Consider the following 21,665-nt stretch of genomic DNA (forward strand, 5'->3'; position numbering starts at 1 on the left):
TATTATATCCCATTAAATAATTATACACATTCAAATAAGCTTTTGTACCTACTTTAATACCTATACCTAGCTCCTCCAAACTGTTTAAAAGGCTGTGGGGGCTCAGCCATGGTCAAATTTAAGCTTTAATTTATGAATGAACCAAAAAATTATCAATATTTTCTTGTTGTAGTCACCAAAAATCTATATGAGACTATCAAGTAATTTTAATTTTTAACATTTGACCTTTCTTAAAATTAACCTTGCTAAGCATTCAAGGAGCCATGAATCATCCCTAGATTTTCAGTTACCATAATATCACTCTATAAGAATACAGTGAAACAATGCTGTTGCAATCAGTATTGGAGAGACTTCATTGTGTAGAAGTACGTTTCCTAACTTAGTCAAGATAACAAAATAAGAACAAAAGCACAAAAATTCATGTTTTCTCTAGGTAAATGGATTACTAAAGTAAAACACATCTAGAAAAACCTTTTGTTCTTTAACTTTCTGTTAAATAGTAATCAGTTTAACACTTGTCTTTAAAAATACAATTACATAGCTTTTTATATTACTGGCTAAATCTTTTCAATCATACTCATTATTAAAAAATCAATGTAATAAATAGTCACTCTGTATAGAAGCTGGGAACTATCAAAAAGACCATCAAGAAATTATCAAACCAAATAAACTCTTTAACTCGAGACACTCAGTGTGAACACATGCGTAAGAGGAGAGAGCCTGAACAAGAAGACCACTGTGAATGTGAGGTCTCTTCTCCTTCTTCTTTCTCTCAAGGCCCCTGTTAGGGTCTGGGTAAGTGTTTTTGTTTGCTTGCTTCCTTATTTTTTGGTTAAAATAACATTTATCAAAATTGTGAATGTATTACATTTTAATTATATAAATTATAAAATTGAAAAATTGCTCTTATGTAATCAGCCCTTACATTGAATCCAATCAAGCTTGTTTTATGAACCTAAAGCTTATTAAATTTGCATTTCTGAAAGTTCTCCAGCCACAAGTAAATGAAAAGCATGGATAATAATCGGCAACACACAACAATGGATTTCGACACTTGCAGTTGAACTTTAGAAATGGAGTAAAGAAAGGCAGACCCATAAAGCTTGCTTTGAATTGTTACATGAAGTTTGTGATACTGCAACTGGTTTCCTGCAGCCTTAATACTACAAGTCACAGCTTGAAGCTTGGCAGCTAGATCATTTGAAGCATTGTGAATTCCTGTGAATTTTACCCATTTCCTCATTCATATCTGTCCCCTTTACATTAACATTTACCTATACTCAGAGGGAGTTATTAGACACCAAAGATATCTATTTCAATCTCTGATCTTAGCTGTTATTTGCTTAGTAATTATTCAATGTTCTTCAGACCTAGCTTGGAGTTTCAAAAGGAATCATCCTGATAACTTCCACTTTCACAGGTCACAGAACAGTTGGCATGTTAAATTTTGCTATTTTATGACACATACAAAGTTGTAGAAAGATACAAGGTACCATTGAAATTTGACCATAATTCATCCTTTTTCTCTTACAAAACATCCTTTATTTTGTTCTACGTTTCCTTTTTCTTTAGTCCATCCAGGCTTTCTCAACACCTTAAGTAGCTACCAGAGAATCCGATGTGCATTCCCAACAACCATTGCAAAGTAAATTCTGTTCCTGTTTGATCGTGTCATATTATGCCACATTTTTATAATTAGACTTCCCTTTCTCCTCAACCTTTTTCTAACTCTTCACCTGCAGGCTTTCTCTCCCTAAGTAGCACCTTCTCTCTCTCAATAACTCAAAAACCCAACTTTTCAAACTCCTTTCTTGTCCAGGTCACGTCTGTTGGTTATCATATTTGCTTGATCACACCACCTTGGTTCTGTTATGACATGCACCCAATCCTTACCATATCATTCTGCTTAGCTTATTAGAAGCTACCGTCAGCCTTTTACCTAGAATATCACATTAAGGACCTTATGATCTCCATGTCTGCCAAGGTGTCTGGGAAAAACTGTTTTAATGGAAATCACATCACATCACTCACCAGATAGAAACAGAACGATTCCTACCCCATGTTCCACAAAGGATTCCATAATGAAAACATAACATACTTCCTCCAGTCTTCTTGATAGTCCTGATTCTTTCTTTACCTGAAACTTTTATACCCTTGCATCAAACTCATGCCAGTATACTTTTCAATTGGGGCAATGATGGTGTTTCATGCTCTAGAATGGCATAGACATGTATGTGCTGTTAACTCCAATTATTTTCTAAGACAGAGTGGAAACGTCTACAAAGTATCCCTTCTATCTCCACTGCCACTACCTCCAATGTTCATATATAACAACATAGAAAGTTATTGTTTGCCAAATACAATAATGTGTAAGTAAAAAATAAAGTCAATAGAATGGGCCAAAACGAAAGAAGCATGACAAAGTAAAGTTCTATTTTTTTGTCTTAGAATCACAAGATTTTATGGCTGAAAGAGTTCTTACAGGCAATCCAAAGTTTTCTGTGGTTTCCATATAAAAAGTAAAAAGCTCTTGTCTTAAGATGAAGTTTGGGAAATTTGTATCTAGTTGTGTAATAGTGACTATAATTTCAGTGATCCTTATACAGCATTCATGAAAGCAATCACTACAGTAGTCACCCATAAAAACAGGATCCCAGACTCTGAACTTCACAGTTGTAACTTCTGTCATTTCCCATAGCCACCATATAAACTTCCCCCCCCCCAAAAAAAACCATTTACTTTTCTCATTTTGTGCTCAAACATCACCACCTATATCATCCATTCTCTGATTACAAAGAAGCAAATCCCCACCACAAGCTAGGACCAGTGAACCCCCCTCGCATTTCCAAAAACTTTGTTCCTAGTGAAAAATACAGAAAGATTTGCTACATCACAATGGTGACTTGCATCATTTCACTGGGAAAAGTTTTAGAGTAGCAGGGAATTGAGCAAGGTCTTGGCATATGTTTCCATGTCACAGGAAATGGTTACCAGTCGTTAGACCCACTCAGAACTGTCTCTGAAAAGTTTATGAACATCTAAACCCAATTCTTTAAATGAAACATCCTAAGGAATGTTAGTATTTGAGGCCCTGAAAGTGTAAATCACATTAATATTAATAACTGATCTTTTTAAAGTTGTTTCACAAATCATAAAGGTTTTAGGGTATATAAGATTTCAAAAATCACATTTTCCTTAAGAAGCTACATTTCAGAGGTATTGACATATTGGTGAAGACCAATTGGATCCATCTTCATTGAACCCAAAATGACTGCCTAACTGAACAGGAAGCAGTTTTTTGTTTGTTTGTTTGTTTTTGTTTTTTGTTTTTAAGTATGATATTTCCACAGACAGGCTTTGTTAAAATTTTTCCAGGTTGCACTTATACCTCTAGATTTTGCCTTCGGCTCTGATTGATTCTGAACACTTAGGGCTCTCTTGCATCTTTTGTTTTGAAGGTGTATCCCTGCTTAAGAACAGGTTCTCATTTTCTCCAAGTCCCCAGTGCTGAGCCCCTGGCATGAAAAATGACCCTGATACTTGGAAAGGACTTTCCCGTACAAGTCCCTCAGGTCCCATAATGGCAAAACCTCCTCGTCCACTTTATAGAACCTCCCCACCCCACAGAAGAGCGTGTACAGGAAAAGCAGACCTCCCTTCCCCCCACCCGTTTCCTCAGTTTATTTATGAAACGTCTTGGAATGAGAATGAGCTGCTTGTGGTTCCTGTGGCTGTTTCGGGGATGGTTTCCTGCAGGCTGGAGGAAGCTGGTCAACCGAATGACCTCTGTGTAGCTAACCCATATACCCCAATGGGAAGGCTCTTTGGTTTTATGGGTACCATTTCTAACTATGCCTAGAGGACTTTGTTTTTGCAGTGAAGAACTTAATAACCAAATATCACTGTGAAGATGGACTAATAATGTACAGTTCTATCGGAGTTCACACCTTCCCTTACGGCTATGCTTGAAATCTGAAGTATTCCTCACAGGCTCATGTTTTGCAGACTTGTTGCCCAGCTAGTAAATGATAATATCTGGGGATGGAGGGAGCCTTTAGGCAGAGCCTAGCTGGTGGAGAAGGATTATTAACCAGGAAGCTTTGAAGTTTATTGTCCAGACCCCAGGTCCCCTCCCACTCTGCTTCCTGGTGTGGCACCGTAAGACTGGAGACCTTTGTTTCTGCAATAAAGAGTTCAATAATCCAACATCACTGCAAAGACAGATTAATAGTGGCCATGTCTATTGATGTTTATACCTTCCTCTATCAATAAAAAGAAGTCAGAAATTTGCTAAGATACCTTTAGACACCTGTGTATCAACTTCTGCTTCTTGAAGGATCAGTTTTCCTCCTGGCGTCTAGAAAGACCTATAAAGAATTAGCACTGTATTTGTACAGAGAATTCATTTGGAAAGAAAGTAACATTGAACCCTGTTGGAAAGAACACATGCTCCTTATTTAGTCCTATCAGATGGCATATGATTAATGCTTATAATCAAGGTGAGTGAGAGGGACTCAAGTACATGATGGCTCTGATAGTTATTTTTGTTCAGATCTGCCAGTGACCATGTATGACTGTTAGAAATCTTGGAAAGTATGTTGACAGTGATCCTTCTATTAGACTAGCATCCTCTGAAAATGTGTGTTTTACTTGAATGAGTAGATTTAAATGGGGCCACAAGAACTCATAAATTATGATAGGCACTGGCATTTGATCTATATAGACTTACTAATAAGATTTAAACGCCAAGTTTTTACATTATTTCAAGTTGAATGGTAAGGAGAAATATTTCAGAAATGCACTGGGCAGTGACAAGATGCTAATGTAGTTTCTGAATCAGTTCAAGTTGGATCAAAGAGAAAACTGTGCTCTTGGGGGCAGAGTTGAAAATAGAAGTTCCAGACCTAATGTCCTTACCCAGCCTCCTCACTCAAGTGCATGGTATCACACTTGCTGAGGAAATCAGAGACGTGTGCTTTTCATCTGTGATACACACAAAATCAAGTCAATTTTACCTGTTTCATTGTATTAAAAAAAAAACCACAAAACACAAAATGGACAATTTCCCATTTTTCTTGATACTACTTCAGTAAATAAATATCTTTTACTGAGTTTTTTATGAATCATTTCAATCAAAAACATTATGAATTTACAAATTCACAAATGTGTGAGATTAAACATTAAAAATAATATATATGGTTAAGGAAATCCAGGTTAAAACAAAAGGTAGGGAACACCTTATCTCATTCACCCACTATCATCAAATTAAAAGCTAACTAAATAACATGATGACAGACCAACAAGTCATTTAATTTTATATCCATGGTCTAACCTCTCCTTCTGTTTTCTATTTTGTCTCCCCAGTGCATCCTAATGTCAGCCAAGGCTGCCAAGGAGGCTGTGCGACGTGTTCAGATTACAATGGATGTTTGTCATGTAAGCCCAGACTATTTTTTGTTCTGGAAAGAATTGGCATGAAGCAGATAGGAGTGTGTCTCTCTTCATGTCCAAGTGGATATTACGGAACTCGATATCCAGATATAAATAAGTGTACAAGTAAGTGCCCATATCACTTTATATTTTTATCTCATCCTCGGGGATTTCTCCTGATTAAAAGAGCTTCTAATAAACCTAAAAGAGTAAAAAAAAACAAGTAATATTTACATAGTATTTAGGGTGACAGATACATAGACTTAGCCCTTGGAGCAGAAAACTTTCACTACTAACTTTTTAAAAATCCATTCAATTTTGGTTTTGTTTGTTTGTTTTATTTGCGTACAAAACCTAAAGCCAAGAACATGATTATCACTCAATGGACCAATAGAAAATTACAGTAGGTATTGGAACCAGTAGGGTTCCCATTACCATTATAAAATCTAAGTATTCAATAACTAGAAGAGTAGCTCCTGTGGCGCAATCGGTTAGCGCGCAGTACTTATAAGTCAATAACTAGAAGAACTATGTCAGCTATTTTGGCTTCTCTAAGTTGCCAATATAGAACAAAAACATTCTTTTATCATTATCATTATTATTATTATTATTATTATTATTATTATTATTATTATTATATTTGTGTTTTAATTTTACACATCAGCCATGGGTTCCCCTGTCCTCCCCCTCCTGCCCCCACCTCCACCTCCCCCTCATCTCCTCCCCTCCATTCCCATCTCCTCCGGGATCAAGGCACCCCTGGGGATTCATTTAAACCTGGTGGATTCAGTACAGGCAGCTCCAGTCCCCTCCTTCCAGGCTGCTACCTAGAAAACGGGACCCTAGGAAAGACCCAGGGATCACCCAATGACAGAGAAATGGATGAGATCTACATGAACAACCTGGACGACAGTGGGAGTAATGAAGGACAAGGTTTGAGGGAAAGAAAGCTTAGGGGAGCAGGAGATCCCAGCTGGATCAAGAACAGAAAGGGAGAACAAGGAATAACAGACCATGATAAATGAAGACCACATGAGAACAGGAATAGGCAAAGTGCTTGAGAGGTCCCCTGAAATCCACAATGATACATCCTCTGTAGACTGCTGGCAATGGTCGAGAGAAAGCCTGATCTGACCTAGTCTGGTGATCAGATGGCCAAACACCCTAACAGTCGTGCTGGAACTCTCATCCAATAACTGACGGAAGTGGATGCAGAGATCCTCAGCCAGGCCCCAGGTGGAGCTCCAGATGTTCCAATTGTCGAGAAAGAGGAGGGACTGTAAGAGTGTGAATTGTTGAGACCAAGATTGGTAAAGCACAGGGACAATAGCCAAACTAATGGAACCACATGAATTATGACCCAAAAGCTGTGGAGCCCCCAACTGGATCAGGCCCTCTGGATAAGTGAGACAATTGAATAGCTTGAACTGTTTGGGAGGCACCCAGGCAGTGGGATTCAGACCTGTCCTGGCTGTTTGGAACCTTGGGCTTACACAAAAACATTCTTTTGTCAGTTGGAAATAAAGTCTATGAGCACAGTCTTCTTGACCCCAAAAGTCCAGTCTCAGCAATGGAAACCCAGTGATCCTGAAAGGTGTAAACCAGAGAATGTTGCATGTCACCATGCCCAGCCTCCCAAGGCTGTAACTCCCATGTGGTGCCAGCCTTACTATTGCCCTCCTAAGAGCTTCCCAGGTCAAGATTTGCCTTTCCAATTTTTGTTCTTCACTGGATCCTTTGGTGTTTTGGAAGCTATTTGTTCCCTCATTCAAGATTCTAAAGGCTTCACCCCAGTGGGATGCTCCATGGTAATCTCATCCAGAAGGATAGGTCTCTTCCATTTGTCAGGCACCTGTCTGTTTTCCCCAAATTTATCTGTTGCTATTGTGATTGCCATTTTCTAGAACACTTACCACTCTAGAACCAGATTTTTGTCGCCTGCATCTGTAGTTCTTCGCTAGACTTGATCCTCTGTTATCTTGGTTGTAAATGAAAGTTATTATAGTGACTAATGTATTGTTTATGCTAAGGTTTAGGTAACAATATTGCAAAATACTCATAATAGTCATAGATTATGGTAGTCATTACATAAGAGTTCATTGATGATAGTGCTCACTGTGTCTTCTTCTAGAAAGCATGCTTTGTGATCTCTGGACATTATCCCCATGAACTGAACCAGTATCTATAACTTTTGACATATAGTGGACAGTTACATACTTGTCAAATGGACAAAAAGCCCTTGAGAACAGTATGAATATAATATCTTTGTATATTTGATTCAAATGATAATGAAACATTACTATCATTTAATACAAAGAGCTATTTGGCCATGTGGACAGGTTGAATACCTCTTATATGAACCAGATTTGGTTTTGGAGGTTTTGGGATTTGAGAATACTTATATAGAATTTACTGGCTGAATATTCCTAATCTGATCATCCAAAATCTATAACATTTTTATAAAATGATGACATTGATCAAAATGTTTCAGATTTTAGAATAATATGTATTTTAGATGCTAGAAATAAGGGTGGTCAGTGTATATTATCAAGGTATTTTCATGAGATACTCTGTACCACAATTTGGAAAGCAATAACAGATGTTTATCAACTCAATGTCTTTGGGAGAGCCCTCAATTCAGTTTGGTAAAATAACATTGAACCTCAACTTTGATACAAGAATTGCACGTATGTGGGAAGATGATCCAGCAATAGTTTGGAGAAGATAACAGAGTCACAATTCTTTTTCTATGTTTCTCTTTCAGAATGCAAAGCCGACTGTGATACATGTTTCAACAAAAATTTCTGCACAAAGTGTAAAAGTGGATTTTACTTACACCTTGGAAAGTGCCTTGACAGTTGCCCAGAAGGGTTAGAAGCCAACAACCATACTATGGAATGCGTCAGTATTGGTAAGGAAGGCCTCTAACATTTAGAATAGATGAGAAACCCCTCAGATGACAATGGCAGTCTTCTTTTGAGAAATTCCTTCTCAAAGCCCAATTCTACAAGAACCTGAGAGGCTATCTCTAGTGCCCTGTTCATGTTGCCTACAAAGACGCCGTCCTAAATCTATGTTCAAGGAGCCATATCCAACATGTATCATGGGTTATTTAAGAGTGCTCTGCTGTTTCTCAAGGACTACTTGTAATTGTTTCAAACTATTTTGATCATCAAAGATTTATTATATTTCAGAGAGACAAAAGAAGAGGGGAGAGAACTCAACTAATTTCCACTTTTGACCAAGAGTTTTACAAAATCCCTAAATTTAATACCAACCCACAATCAAAGTTGATTTCTTTTGAAAATAGCCATTAATGCTGTAGTGGCCTTCTTGTACAGGTGTTAAGAACAAGAGAGAGAGAGAAAGAGAGAGAGAGAGAGAGAGAGAGAGAGAGAGAGAGAGAGAGAGAGAGAGGAAAAATATTTGGACGCACTCAAATGACAGAATGAGACAGTGCCATGTTTGATTAACTGCAGGCCTGGGTTTCTGGAGGGGAGCTCCCTCTCACAAGTTGTCTAAATAACAGATCACTGTCAGAGTATGTTTTCTCTCCTAAGTGTTACGCAGCTACTCGAGCTATGAGTTGGATGCACACTTGTGGAACAGATGCTAACCTGAATGAGAAAACAGCAAAGGAAAACTCAAAGTCCCTTGGGCAGTGGCGGCAGGAACCTTTGATGCTGCCCCAATGCTGGCATGTGTACACAGAGCCTCCTGATTCAGTATGAGATAGTCTCCAGGAGTGCCCCCCAGGCTCGCCACAGCACGCTTCTGTTAGAACCTAAAGTGTTGGAGAAATAATTATAAGTTGGTGGCTTAACCACTTCAGGACAACTACAACTTTTATTTCTGTAAACTTTTTTTATTTTTCGGAAGAAAACGAATATATATTTTAAAGTTAACCTCAGAAGCACTGGAAAACAGCAATCTCAAATCAGCCTGTGTCTTTTTTTGCTTAGGTCTTTTCTCTAGTCAATATAAACACAGAAAAACTATTTAAGAAAGGGTAAAAGGTCCATAAGAGTTCTTCTAGCCTATTCATCCTAAAAGTTGATGACTAGAGGTATTAAGTTCCAAGCAGTGGGGAAAAAAGTCACGAACACATATTGAAGATGAATTACTGGAAGTTTGTGGGATTTCTTTACCCAGAACAAAAGACAGATATTTAAGTTTTGTTAGTTGTTGAAGGTGCAACACTCAGTCACTAATGTTCATTAATAAATTTAAATTAATGAATTAAAGCATTCATTAATGTTTTCCTATCAGGGAGGGTATTTAACATGTGCCACTGTGGGATTAGCTTTCAAAGAAAATTGGTTTTATATCTCCAATGTTACCAGGTTTCTTTCTTACTGTAAATTTTAGAAGATGATTATATATTTTAAAATAGGCACTAGTAGCCAAATGGCCACTTACTGAATAAGTGACCTAGGGCACAGTTGTATTTAAGATCAGCAACTTCTGCTCAGGACCAGCTCTTGTAGCCTGTTCCCTAAGGGAAGACTCCTGTCATTTGGTATTGGGTCCACAGACACAGCACGCACAGGCTTGCTCCAGATGATCAGAGAAAATGATAAAGTGCTTCACTACCCAAAGGATTATCAAAGCTGGCCCTGTAACAAGTATGGAGATTAGGACCCATAGAGCTGAAATGTGGGTGGCAAAACATCACAAGTTTCAGTGTTTGGCTTAGCATCTTAGCTTGAGCTTTCCACAGCTTACTGGATACTATTTTCCCCTGCTTAGAGCTGTGGCTTAGCTTTTGTTCCTTGTTAGAAGTTAAACTGAGTAAAAAGGTTTGAAACAGAAAATATTGCCCCATATAAGAATGGCATGAAAGATCAGCATCACAATGTATCCAGTTCTCGTGGTTCCCAAGTCAAATTAAGCATAGGCCTCCATCTTTGCAACAGGGCATCTTCTTTCCACTTTGGACTCCAGGTATTTGCTTTCTCTCTGCACTGCCATCCTGCCTTCCTTGCTGTTCCTCTTTGAGAAACAAACAGTCATAGAGGGGTGTGGCCCACTCTAAACACTGAGAGGCAGGGCTCATGCCCTAGCTGTGTCTCCTATGGGACACACAGTTAGTGACCAAACCCAAGTCAGCCAAGTTCCACCTTCCTCCCAATCTTGACAACATTTTCCCTACATCTCACAGAAACAACCAACCACAGTATGATCCTTTTGAGGGCTTGGGGGCTCATTACTTCTGAAATATTTCATTGGTGGATCTTTTCCTATTGTTAAGGTCATTCTTAAGTATCTTTTCACAATGCTATGTCTCAGTTCTACATTGTTCATTTAAGCTAAATTTAGTATTAATCACCCTTTCATATTTTTGTCTATAATTTGTCTAAAGCTTCCATTTTTTACAAAAACATATTATTTGCCACATTATTGGCTTTTCTAGAGTAATTCTGAAGGAAAAAGTTCTCTTCCCTTCATGCCATTTTAACAATCTGATCTAAATATTTTTACTATCTAATCGCATTAGTTATATTTTCTTCTCCAGTGGAATTATCTAAGATTTACATCAGAATTTCACCTTTATAACCATTCATCTTCTGATTGTAGGTCTGTCATTACCTATGTTGTCGTTTTTCAAATCCAGGTTCATAAAGTCAAAGCATGTATTTGACTTTTCATCCTTGTCATGAAAGACCTGAAATGTTCTGGCTTCCACATTAAATAATGTTTTTCTAATGTGTCCTCTCAATTCTAGTGTTAAACACATATACAAAGTTAACTTACAAACTCAGTTTCTTCTTCTCTTTGCCTTCCTGGAGACTTTCTAATCTGTATTACTCATGGATTATTAATGTAGAGCAAGGATGCTAGGGGATAAAGTTCATAATTGGCAGAAGACTATACTATTAAATACTGTTGCTGCTTTACTTTCCGCTCAAAATCACAAAGGTGTAATGGAATGTGAAGTTTATTTTGAAGATGATATAATAATGCTCATTGAAATTTACTGAAACAAATTTACTTTTACAAGGCTCTGTGCTGCATTCAGGTACCTACAAGTGACTAAAATAGCTATTAAAAATGAAGATCTTTTAAATCTGTAGATTTAAAATAAAATTTTAATTTAAAAAATTACTTTTATCTAGAGATTTGATTTTACATCTCTGGAACACTTAGGTTATTGTTTTTAAGGTTGTCATAGGAGATGGCATTCTTGCCAAATAACAACCCATTAAGTCAGAAGACAATGGAAGAGGTTACTAGAAAACTTACTCTTATGAAGACAAGTTTGTAGTATCTGAAAGGTTTATAATTGGAAGCCATTTCTGTTGTTGTTAGATAGGAGGTTTCATGGTCATAAAAACAGGAACAGCATTTTTAATCCAGCCAGGGTGGCACACACCTATAATACTGGTAATCAGGAGGCAGAGGCATGATGATCATAAGTTTGAGGCTAGATTTGGCTGCATAAAGAGACTCAGGAAAGGAGGAAAGAAGGAAGAAAGGGAGGGAGAGAAGGAAGGAAGGAAGAAAAAGAGCACTTTGGGAGTGTTCCTTTTCATTATAAGTGCAAACATCTACTACTACTGGGAAAACTATTAATGAGAAGCAGAGAAACTTTACTCACACAAAGGAAACAATTCTTCCATGAACCTCAGATGGGCACATCCGCCCTTTAAGAACCACGCAAGGACATTCAGTCCAGATGCAAGTTATCAGCCCTCACTGGCCAGAAGTTCACTGAAGTGAGACAGCCTGTGCCCATTCACTGAGTCATAAATAATATTTAGGTACATTTAGCATGGAAATAGGAAAGGCACTGAGTATAGGCCTCTTCTGCTTGGCATTCTCTGTCTAGCACAGATGTTCTCACATCAAATGGCATTCCTGTCTCCACCTAGTATCTCTTCCATTGTGAAGAAGGCATATCTGCTCCACCCTAAAAACTTCATCAGGGCTTGGCAGTGGTGGCACACGCTTTTAATCTCAGCACCAGTGAGGCAGAGACTAGTGGGTTTCTGTGAGTTCAAGGCCAGCCTGGTGTACACAGCAAATTCTAGGAGAGCCAGAGCTGGTACAGAGAGAAATCCTGTCTTGGAAAACCAAACCAAACAAATAAAAAACTTCATTAAAAGTTCTAGGGTATGGTCCAGCATCCTGTGCTTTATTGTGCCTTCAGATAATTCTAAAATCTGCTAAAGTTTAATTCTCTAGTCGATAATCTCAATATTCCCCAAGCTCTATTAAGTATCACATGAAAATTATAGCAGTGCTATGAAATTGACAAAGCATTAATCCATTGTGAGTAGTTATGTTGGTGCTTGGGTTAGCCAGGTCCACTGCAGAAAGCCAATTCAATGTAAGAAGGAATGGACCCAACAACATGTCTACTAGAAACCTCCTACTTCTGCCCCTTATTTGTATTATCATGTCCAACTTTGATATGCAGAATTTCTCCTGGAAACTAAGATGTATTGAGGATATATGGTTTTTTTTGTTATTGTTATTGTTGTTGTCTACTTGTTTGTTTCATTAAAAATCCTGCCTGTGCCTGTGAGCCTGCGAGCTACCTGAGACTGTGTCTGTTTGGTTTCAGTGCACTGTGAGGCCAGTGAGTGGGGTCCTTGGAGTCCATGCATGAAGAAAGGAAAAACGTGTGGCTTCAAAAGAGGGACTGAAACACGGGTCCGAGAAATACTACAGCATCCTTCCGCCAAGGGCAACCTGTGTCCCCCAACAAGCGAGACAAGGACGTGTATAGTACAAAGAAAGAAGTGTTCAAAGGGAGAGAGAGGTACAGACACACTAACTTCTCTGAGCCCTCACAGCTTGATCCGTATTTCACTTTATAGCTTTATATGGGATATTTGGCAGTATTCCTCATGTCCAAAGCTCTAAAATGTGTAGAAAAAGAACATTATGGCTCCGTGTTAGAGATTATAGATATGATATGTTTTTTAGTATGGAACCTGATCTCAGAACTTTAGAGTATGATAAATGAACTTTTACAGTAGTCTGTAAAAGCATTTGGGCTTGATATTTTTTTAATCCCTGTGATCTGTCTTGTTAATGCCTAGCAACTTTGGGGAAGTTTCATAAATACCAGGTGAACATCACCTGATGTAAGACCAGAACAAAGGGACACCCTACCCACACATTCCCTTCACAATTGCCTATAAATTAAATCAGTGCCAATGATTCTAGGTTTCATATTTGAAGCAAAGGACCAGGACAACTGGGGACATTCTGTCCCAAGTTGCTTTTATATACTGCACACAAGATTGCAGAACCTGTTAGCTCAGTATGGTCTGTGTCAGAATGTGTTAAAATTTTGTAAGTACCAAGGAGAAGTTTACCTTGCATGTAGGGCATGAGTAGAAATAAACTTCACTTAGAAGAACTGCAGTCACTGATTTTTAAATTATCATTTTTTCCATATTTTGCAATCACACCCCCAGTGCCACTACCTACAAATATGTTGTGTATCTTTAAGTAATTGTAGATAATCATCTGATGAGCCTTCAAATGACCCTCTCAATTAGATAATTGACAGGAGCTGGCTACCATGCAGCTGAACTTCCTTAGCTTATTTCAGTCATTTCTTCACTTATTCATACAACATGCTTTTATTAAACTCTTACTTTTGTGGCCACACATTATGCTAATCCCTAGAGATTCACAGCTAAGTAGGATCCTCTCGAAGAGTACTCTGAAGTTAAACTCAAAGTCCAGTGGGAAACTAAGACGTTTAAGCAGATGATCACAGTATCATATAGTAAATGAGTTTCTAAGTCCAGTGGGAAGCTAAGACGTTTAGGCAGATGATCACAGTATCATATAGTAAACGAGTTTCTTGGGGACACCAAGGAGGACACTACAAACAAGAACATTGTTTATAGGAAAGAGAACTTGGGTTACCTGAGCTTTGCAAAATACTTTCTGTTGTATCAGGAGAATTAGTTGGCTACCATGAAAATGGTTGGAGACTTCCAGGACCATTGTAACTCAATACATAAGAGTACTAAAATTTTTGAAGATAAGGGTTATGTTAAAGAGAATATCAAACTTTTGTAAATTTGTAAGAGGTTTTGATTAAAATTTAGTTTCAGGAATGAAAATTGGCTAGGGAAAAAGGTCTTTTTAGCATTTGTTACCAATTAATTCAAAACATCTTAGATTTTAAGTTAGCTTTGGAAGTCAACTGTTTGAGCACTCTGTTGGTATGCACCCATTGCCGCATGGCTACTTCTGTTTACTAAATGGTCTTGAAATTTAATGAGCTACATGTGGCCTTTAACCATATTCCTTCTATAAAGTCCACACTATTAATTAGTATTTTGTATTTTTACCTTTAAAAATACAAATGAAGGAATGCTTACCCCATAAAAATTAAGTTATATTATCTTTCCTCTTTTATTTGAGACAATGCTCTACTAAGATACCTTTTCCTGAACCTGTCATAAACAGTGATATCATAAATGTCACTTCTTAAAGCTAGCAACTAAGAGAAGTTATGCCATAAAGATGTTTGAGCAACCTGTAACTTGAGTTCACTTAAAATTTTGATCTTAATCTTTGTTCCACCCTTCTGAGGATACAGAAACTCTTTACAGTTAAAAACAGAAAATGTTATACAATTAGACCAATATAAATGTTTTATTATGTTTCAAATTTGTTTATAGATCCCCTGTAATGGGATTTCTAGTTTCATTTCACTTTTTCTTACTCTTCATTTGTATTTCAGTGTGCTGGTTTCATTTCTTAAGGTGGGCTGAAAATGTAAGGAAGGAATAAAACTATACTCTTAATTCATTACCTCCTTAACACTTTCCTTAACTTCTTTAATGTCTACTTATCTAATGTCTTGTCAACAGTAAGAAGTCAAGAAAACAAGTAGCTGTGATCTGTGTGTACATGCTCTCCATCAGCTATATAGGACATGGGAATCTTACCCAAGTCCTCACTTAGGCTTAGCTACACATTTATGAAATATGAGTGGTACACCGTGAAGCATTTTTAAATGTAAAGAGTAAGGATAAACACTTTGAAAGGAAGGATTCCAGCAGGCTTAGTGGACTAGAAGATATGTGACCTAATGTTTCTGGATGAGCTGATTGGTTTTTTTTTTTTTTTAATCTTAGAAAAGTAAACATAGGAAACCTTCAAGCAGTTAAGAGATAAGGACTGTAAAATGATAAGGACAAGTTCTACCCTCTAGCATAGCTATCAACTACTTAATTGCTCTGATTTCAGAGTTTAGAGAGCCATAAAAATAGGAAGAGTATTTTTAATTGTATAGCTGCAGCACTGAAAGCCAGTGAAGCAGAAGGCCAGGTCTCTGTTATAAAGTGCATCTGCAAGCCTTGATTTGAAACTTGCGTTTGCGATCTGCCCGGGAGAGAAACAATGGACAGAGATAGATCACTCTGATTTGGAACAGGTGCAGAACTTGTTTTTAGGATTTTTTTTTTCCTACTGTGTTCTAATTACCAAAGGCAGAAGCTCCAGGGAAGAATAATAAGATCCAGAAATGGCTCTTCAAGAAGCATTCAAAAAAGTTAAATAGAAGGAAATAGTTTCTAGACACAGAATGGATTGTGTTTTGAAAATACATAAAATCTTTTACACACGTATTTTTCTTACTTCCATTTTCCTTGTGCTCTATGGGAAATGAGGCTAAGGTGTACTTTTGTAGTCTCAATTCCTAATTATAACCAAGTGTACTATTTGTTTACAATTTGGGCTAATCTTCCTTTATCTGTCATGCTCTTCTTTTAAAATCAGCTTTGAATTATTCATAAAGTACTTTTAAAAGCTATTGCTATTAGAATGTTTCTCTGTCTTGAATGTTTATCAACTAAATTACATATTTGAAGTGTTAAAACATACAAGATTCATTCTAAAAGGTTATATAGGCAATCATATAGACTTGTAGCATATAGATATTAAAACTACATATTGAAATAGTAAACAAAGAAATTATGAACTTTCAGTGGCAGTCAGTCCACAATTATTGACTTTTTGATATATGCTTAGTGTAACCTTCTCAGGAGAAATGAAACAACATGCATATGTGCCTGCATTTGATGGAAAGCAGTGTGTGTGTGTGTGTGTGTGTGTGTGTGTGTGTGTGTGTGTGTGTGTGTTGGGAGGAGGAACAATGTGTTTCTTATTCATCTGTACATTCCATCAACTTATTGTAAAGATGGTGTTTAGGGAAGTTAACAAATAATGAAGACAATTCTTTGTTTAACTTGTGAAAAGGATTTTCACTAATTGGAGGTGTCATGTGATCATAGGATAGAAGAGAGAAGACATGGACAAACTGGAGTAGGGGTCTATCTTCTCTAAAGATGAATGAATACCCACTCCATCTGAGAAACAAAAAGGGACTTTTTAAATAGAACAAAATGTCTGGAGGCCCTCTAAGGGGAAAAAAAGGTGTAAAATTATCATACCATCATCTTAGCTGAAAAAATTGTAGATAGCCTGTATCTTCTCAGTCATTTCAAAAGACGGAAAGCACTATATGTAAATTACATGAAAGAAGATATGATATGTTACACATTAACTTATAAATGGGCGTTACTTTACTACTAACATTATAAACATACATCATGATACTACTTTTACAACACAGAAAGATCCTTTTTTTTTGGTTTTTTGAGACAGGGTTTCTCTGTAGCTTTGGAGGCTGTCCTGGAACTCGCTTTGTAGACCAGGCTGGCCTCGAACTCACAGAGATCCACCTGCCTCTGCCTCCCAAATGCTGGGATTACAGGCATGCACCACCACTGCCCAGCAGAAAGATCCTTTTTTATAAAACTTAACAAAAATTGTGATATGTTCTAAAGTTTTGGTTGGACACTTCTTTGTCTTATTGGTTAGGGGTTTTGTTTGCTTTCCTTCCTTGATTTTTTTTTTCTTTTTCCTTTTTCCTTTTCTTTTTCTTTCTTCTTTTTTTTGTTTGGATTTTTGTTTGTTTGTTTTTTGTTTTTTGTTTTACATATAGAATCTCACTCTATAGGTCTGTTAGGCCTGGAACTAGATGTGTAGACCATGCTAGACTGGACCTCCCAGAGATCTTCTAGTCTCTGCCTCTTGAGTGCTGGAACTAAAGGTGTGATGTGAATCACCACACTCAGCTTCATCAACTTCTTAAACATTTATAACTATTCTGTTGACTTACAGATGGGTTACAGGAAGGATTTATACTAAATCATATTTCAAAACAACTGAGATTTCCATAATGATTCTTCAGAAAGCAAACAGATGAATCTCTTGTTATCAGGGACAAATAGATGTGTTTTTTATTGTTAGAGACTAAGACTATACCTTTCCCCCATTTTCATCTCTCAGAAGGCCGGCTAACTGGGAACACTCATCCTTGCATTTCAGGATGAGATCTTTCGGCTCTTTGGCTATTGCTCTGAGTAGACTAAACTCTTCAAAGAGTCTGAAGAGATAGGCATTATCTTTCTTCTGATGGGACACTAATACCTGCTAATAATATATGGATAAAATGTTGCAATATAATTTAATAATCCTTTTGTTACCTTTCTTTAACATAGCCAATCTTACACAATGGACTGTCTGTTCAGATTCTGGGGAGGACCTCTTGCCACCACTGTACATTGTGGAAAGGACAAAATAGTGGCTCTAAGGGGGATACTCAACATTTGGGATAAAGGCATTAGGCAATTTTGCAAAAAGAGAATATAGAAATTTGAATTTTAATAAAAATATCTGGGGATCTGGAGAGATAGATCAGTGATTAAGAACACTTGATATTCTGATAGTACCCACATTGGACTCCTCATAACTTCCTGTAACTCCAGTTGCAGAAGACCAAACACTATCTTCTGGCTTCTGAGAGTATCTGCACATATATGGCAATACACATACACACACACACACACACACACACACACACACACACACACAAATTTAACTTTTTAAAAAAGATATTCCAGTGTTATGTAGACATCATGCACAGGGCAATAATTCCTTAGTGTAAATATATTTATTTTCTCTTAAAGGGCCTATCCCATTATTTCACTATGTATCAGTGTCCAGTGACTATTTAGCTTCTTTTTAAAAAAAAAAAAAAAAAACAAATTTAGCTACAATAACTACTGTTATCTCTTATTTTGAAATATTCTATATTAGAATAAAGTTCAACAATCTTTTTGGTTGAGATGTACTTATCCATTGTCATGGCATTCATTATGATAATTTAATATATAATTCCATGTGTAATGTTCAAGTAGATTTTAAAAACACTTGCATCTTTTAATGCTAATAATCTTTATGTGTTAGGGATTTTATGCTCTTCTTTTGTAGTTATGCACAAATATATCATAGATTGTTTGAAATACTTGTTATTCTACTTTGCTATAGAAAGCCAGAAACACCTTTTAACTTGAACTTTAATGGCCAAATCTTTCTGAGGATTCTCTGCTGCCCACATTTGTGGGTCTGAAACTAATTCAAGATCTTTTATTTTTATAAGTGATACCATAAGGAAGTAGAAGGACCCAGCCAACATTTGAATGGATATAGAAAAAAGTGAATGGCAGTTACTAGATTTCTTGTCTTTTATACATTTACAATTCCACTTATGCTCACAAAGAACTCCTCATCCTCCTCTTCCTCCTCCTCCTTCTTGATTTTTGAGACAGTCTCTTACTGTCCTGGAACTCACTATGCAGATCAGGATGGCCTCAAACTCCCAGAACTCTGTTCTGCCTCCCAAGTGCTGGGATCAAAATTGTGAACCTCTATTCCCAGCACTCACAAACTTCTTAATGTCAAAAGAAAGGTTTTGCAGAAAATAGGAAGGCTTTTATTTCCTGGCTTGTGCTCTTTGGTTTATATTACCTTTTTATGTCAACTTGTAGTTGTTAATGCCTGTTTATAATTAAAACCAAGTTTATATCATTTGCATTTTGTTAACTCCCTAAGAGGGAATATTATTAATCCTGGTCAGATTTACAGTATAAATACTTGTGTTAATATTATTCATATGGGCCTCTCCTTTCTAAGGTTACAAAAATATTTGTGTTGACTTCTGTGTTGGCAGAGACCTCATCATTGCTATTAAAACTATAATCTACCCAAGTGATTTTTGCAAATGCCTATGTTCTTTGAGGTTACTCTTTTGGGGAGTGACAAATTTAAATATCTAATGGTTTCTATCTTCTAATGTCTTTCTCTGTCTCTGTCTGTCTATTGGGCTCTCTCTCTCTCTCTCTCTCTCTCTCTCTCTCTCTCTCTCTCTCTCTCTCTCTCTCTCTCATGTGTGTGTGGGCGGGTGCTAAGGCCAGAAGTTGATGCTGGGTGCCTTTCTTGATGGGTCTCCTTATTTCTTTAGACAAGGCTTCTCATTAAACCTGGAGCTCAGTGATTGGCTAAAAAGGCTTAGCAATGAGCCACTGGACTCTGTCTCTCCTACTCAACCCAGGCCTAATGCTACAACTCATGCTCTTGTGCCTTGCTTTGACATCACTTCTGGGGATCTGAACTCAGGTCTGATACTCATGTAGCAAGGACCTAATTAACTGGTATGTCTCTTTAACTCCGTCTTTAATGTGTTTAAAATAACACACTGTTTTGTTACTTGAGAGAGTACCAACTTACTACAAATACCATTCTTCAACCCCTAACCAAACAATGCTTTTACCTTTGTTTAGATACTATCTTGAAGAGCTGTTTCCATAGAGTTACAGAGCTTAACAAGAAACCTCGGAACACAGAGGCTTAAAACAACAACCATCAGTTTAAAAATCTATCACTGGACAGTTTAGGCAGAGATTCCCCCTGCCAATTCTGATCTTAGCTGTGCTCCTTTATGTGGTTGGGTGGCTGAACATTGACGAAATCGGGCCATGTTCAGTCTCAAGAAAGGTACATCAGGTCCAAGGGATAAAAGAGAAGTAGTTATTCTTGAGAATATACTCATCACTGGCTACCTTTTATTTTAACTACTGTCTGTTATCTTGTACTAGTCAGAAGTCCATTCCTGACTCACAAGGTGAGGACATAAGTTGCACCTGTTGCCTGGGGCAATGATGACGTTATTTTGCAAGTTGCCTTGAAAGCGTGGGCAGGAGGGGAGGAAGGTGAGTCTTTCTGCTACTCAGAGATCTATTTTCTTGTTCTCAGTTTAATGAATAATGTCACTTAGTCTTGACCAATCTCTTACTGCAATGCTGTCTCTTCCCTTATAACATATGGTATAGATGTGCAGGGTGTCATCTCTATTGTGCCTTCCTATGTATAGAGTGACATGTATTTCTTTGTAACACATGGTATAGATGCTAAGGAGGTCATCTCTAATGAGCTTTCCTATGTGTAGAGTGATGTATATTACTTATTCTTCCCATTGATGACACAAAATATCTGCCACAAAATAAAATAAAATAAAACAAAATAAAAAACCTGCTTTAAAAAGAAAAAAGAAGCATTCCTTTTGGCTCACAGTGCGAGATCATAGTCCATCACCCCAAAAGCCCTGGCAACTTGAGGAGCTTGAGGCAACTCATTACATCACTGCTTCAGAAGCCTCGAGTAAGATGAACGCTGGTGCTCTGTAGTTAGATTTTCCTGCCTGGCCCAGTCAGGACAAATCTCTCTTACCCGCCAGTCCCATAGTCGCTCAGACCCAACCAAGAAAGCACACAGAAACTTACATTGTTTACAAACTGTATGGCTGTGGCAGGCTTCTTGTTATCTGTTTCTTCTATCTTAAATTAACCCATTTCTGCTTATCTATACTTTGCCACATGGCTTGTGGCTTACCAGTGTTGCTTCTCATGGCTGCGGCTGGCGGTGTCTTCCCAGCCTTCTACTTCCCAGAATTCTCTTCTCTCTTGTCCCGCCTATACTTCCTGCCTGGCCACTGGCCAATCAGAACTTTATTTACATAGAGCGATATCCACAGCACTTCCCCTTTTCTTTTTTTTTTTTTTTTTAAGGAAGGTTTTAACTTTTACATAGTACAATTACATATAACAAAACAATTATCAAGCAAGAATTACAGTTACAATATTAAAGAAGATATTCTATCTATCTTATATTTGTGAGTCTAAGGTTTTATATCTAACTTATCTTTTATCATAACTGAGGAAATTATAACTATCTAGTCTTCAACCACATCAAAGACCTCAGAAGGATGTATTATGACCTGAGAACCGGGAGAAGGATGCGAGCATTTTTTGGGAGTCTTGCAGGGTAGACAGAGACAGCTGGCAGCCTGGCCAGTC

The 21,665-nt window shown here is 37.4% G+C and overlaps 1 protein-coding gene across 1 annotated transcript in view; it reads left to right on the top strand.

The window, feature by feature from the left end:
* Positions 1–21,665, top strand: part of Rspo3 (R-spondin 3) — a 90,593-nt gene that overhangs the window by 26,675 nt on the left and 42,253 nt on the right. Inside the window, exons 2-4 of the mRNA XM_036168934.1 lie at positions 5,365–5,556; positions 8,195–8,341; positions 12,998–13,195. Coding sequence (XP_036024827.1) covers positions 5,365–5,556; positions 8,195–8,341; positions 12,998–13,195 — 537 coding nt within the window. The remainder of the gene's footprint in view (positions 1–5,364; positions 5,557–8,194; positions 8,342–12,997; positions 13,196–21,665) is intronic.

Source organism: Onychomys torridus, chromosome 19 (assembly GCF_903995425.1).
Source record: "Onychomys torridus chromosome 19, mOncTor1.1, whole genome shotgun sequence".
Lineage (NCBI taxonomy): Eukaryota > Metazoa > Chordata > Mammalia > Rodentia > Cricetidae > Onychomys > Onychomys torridus.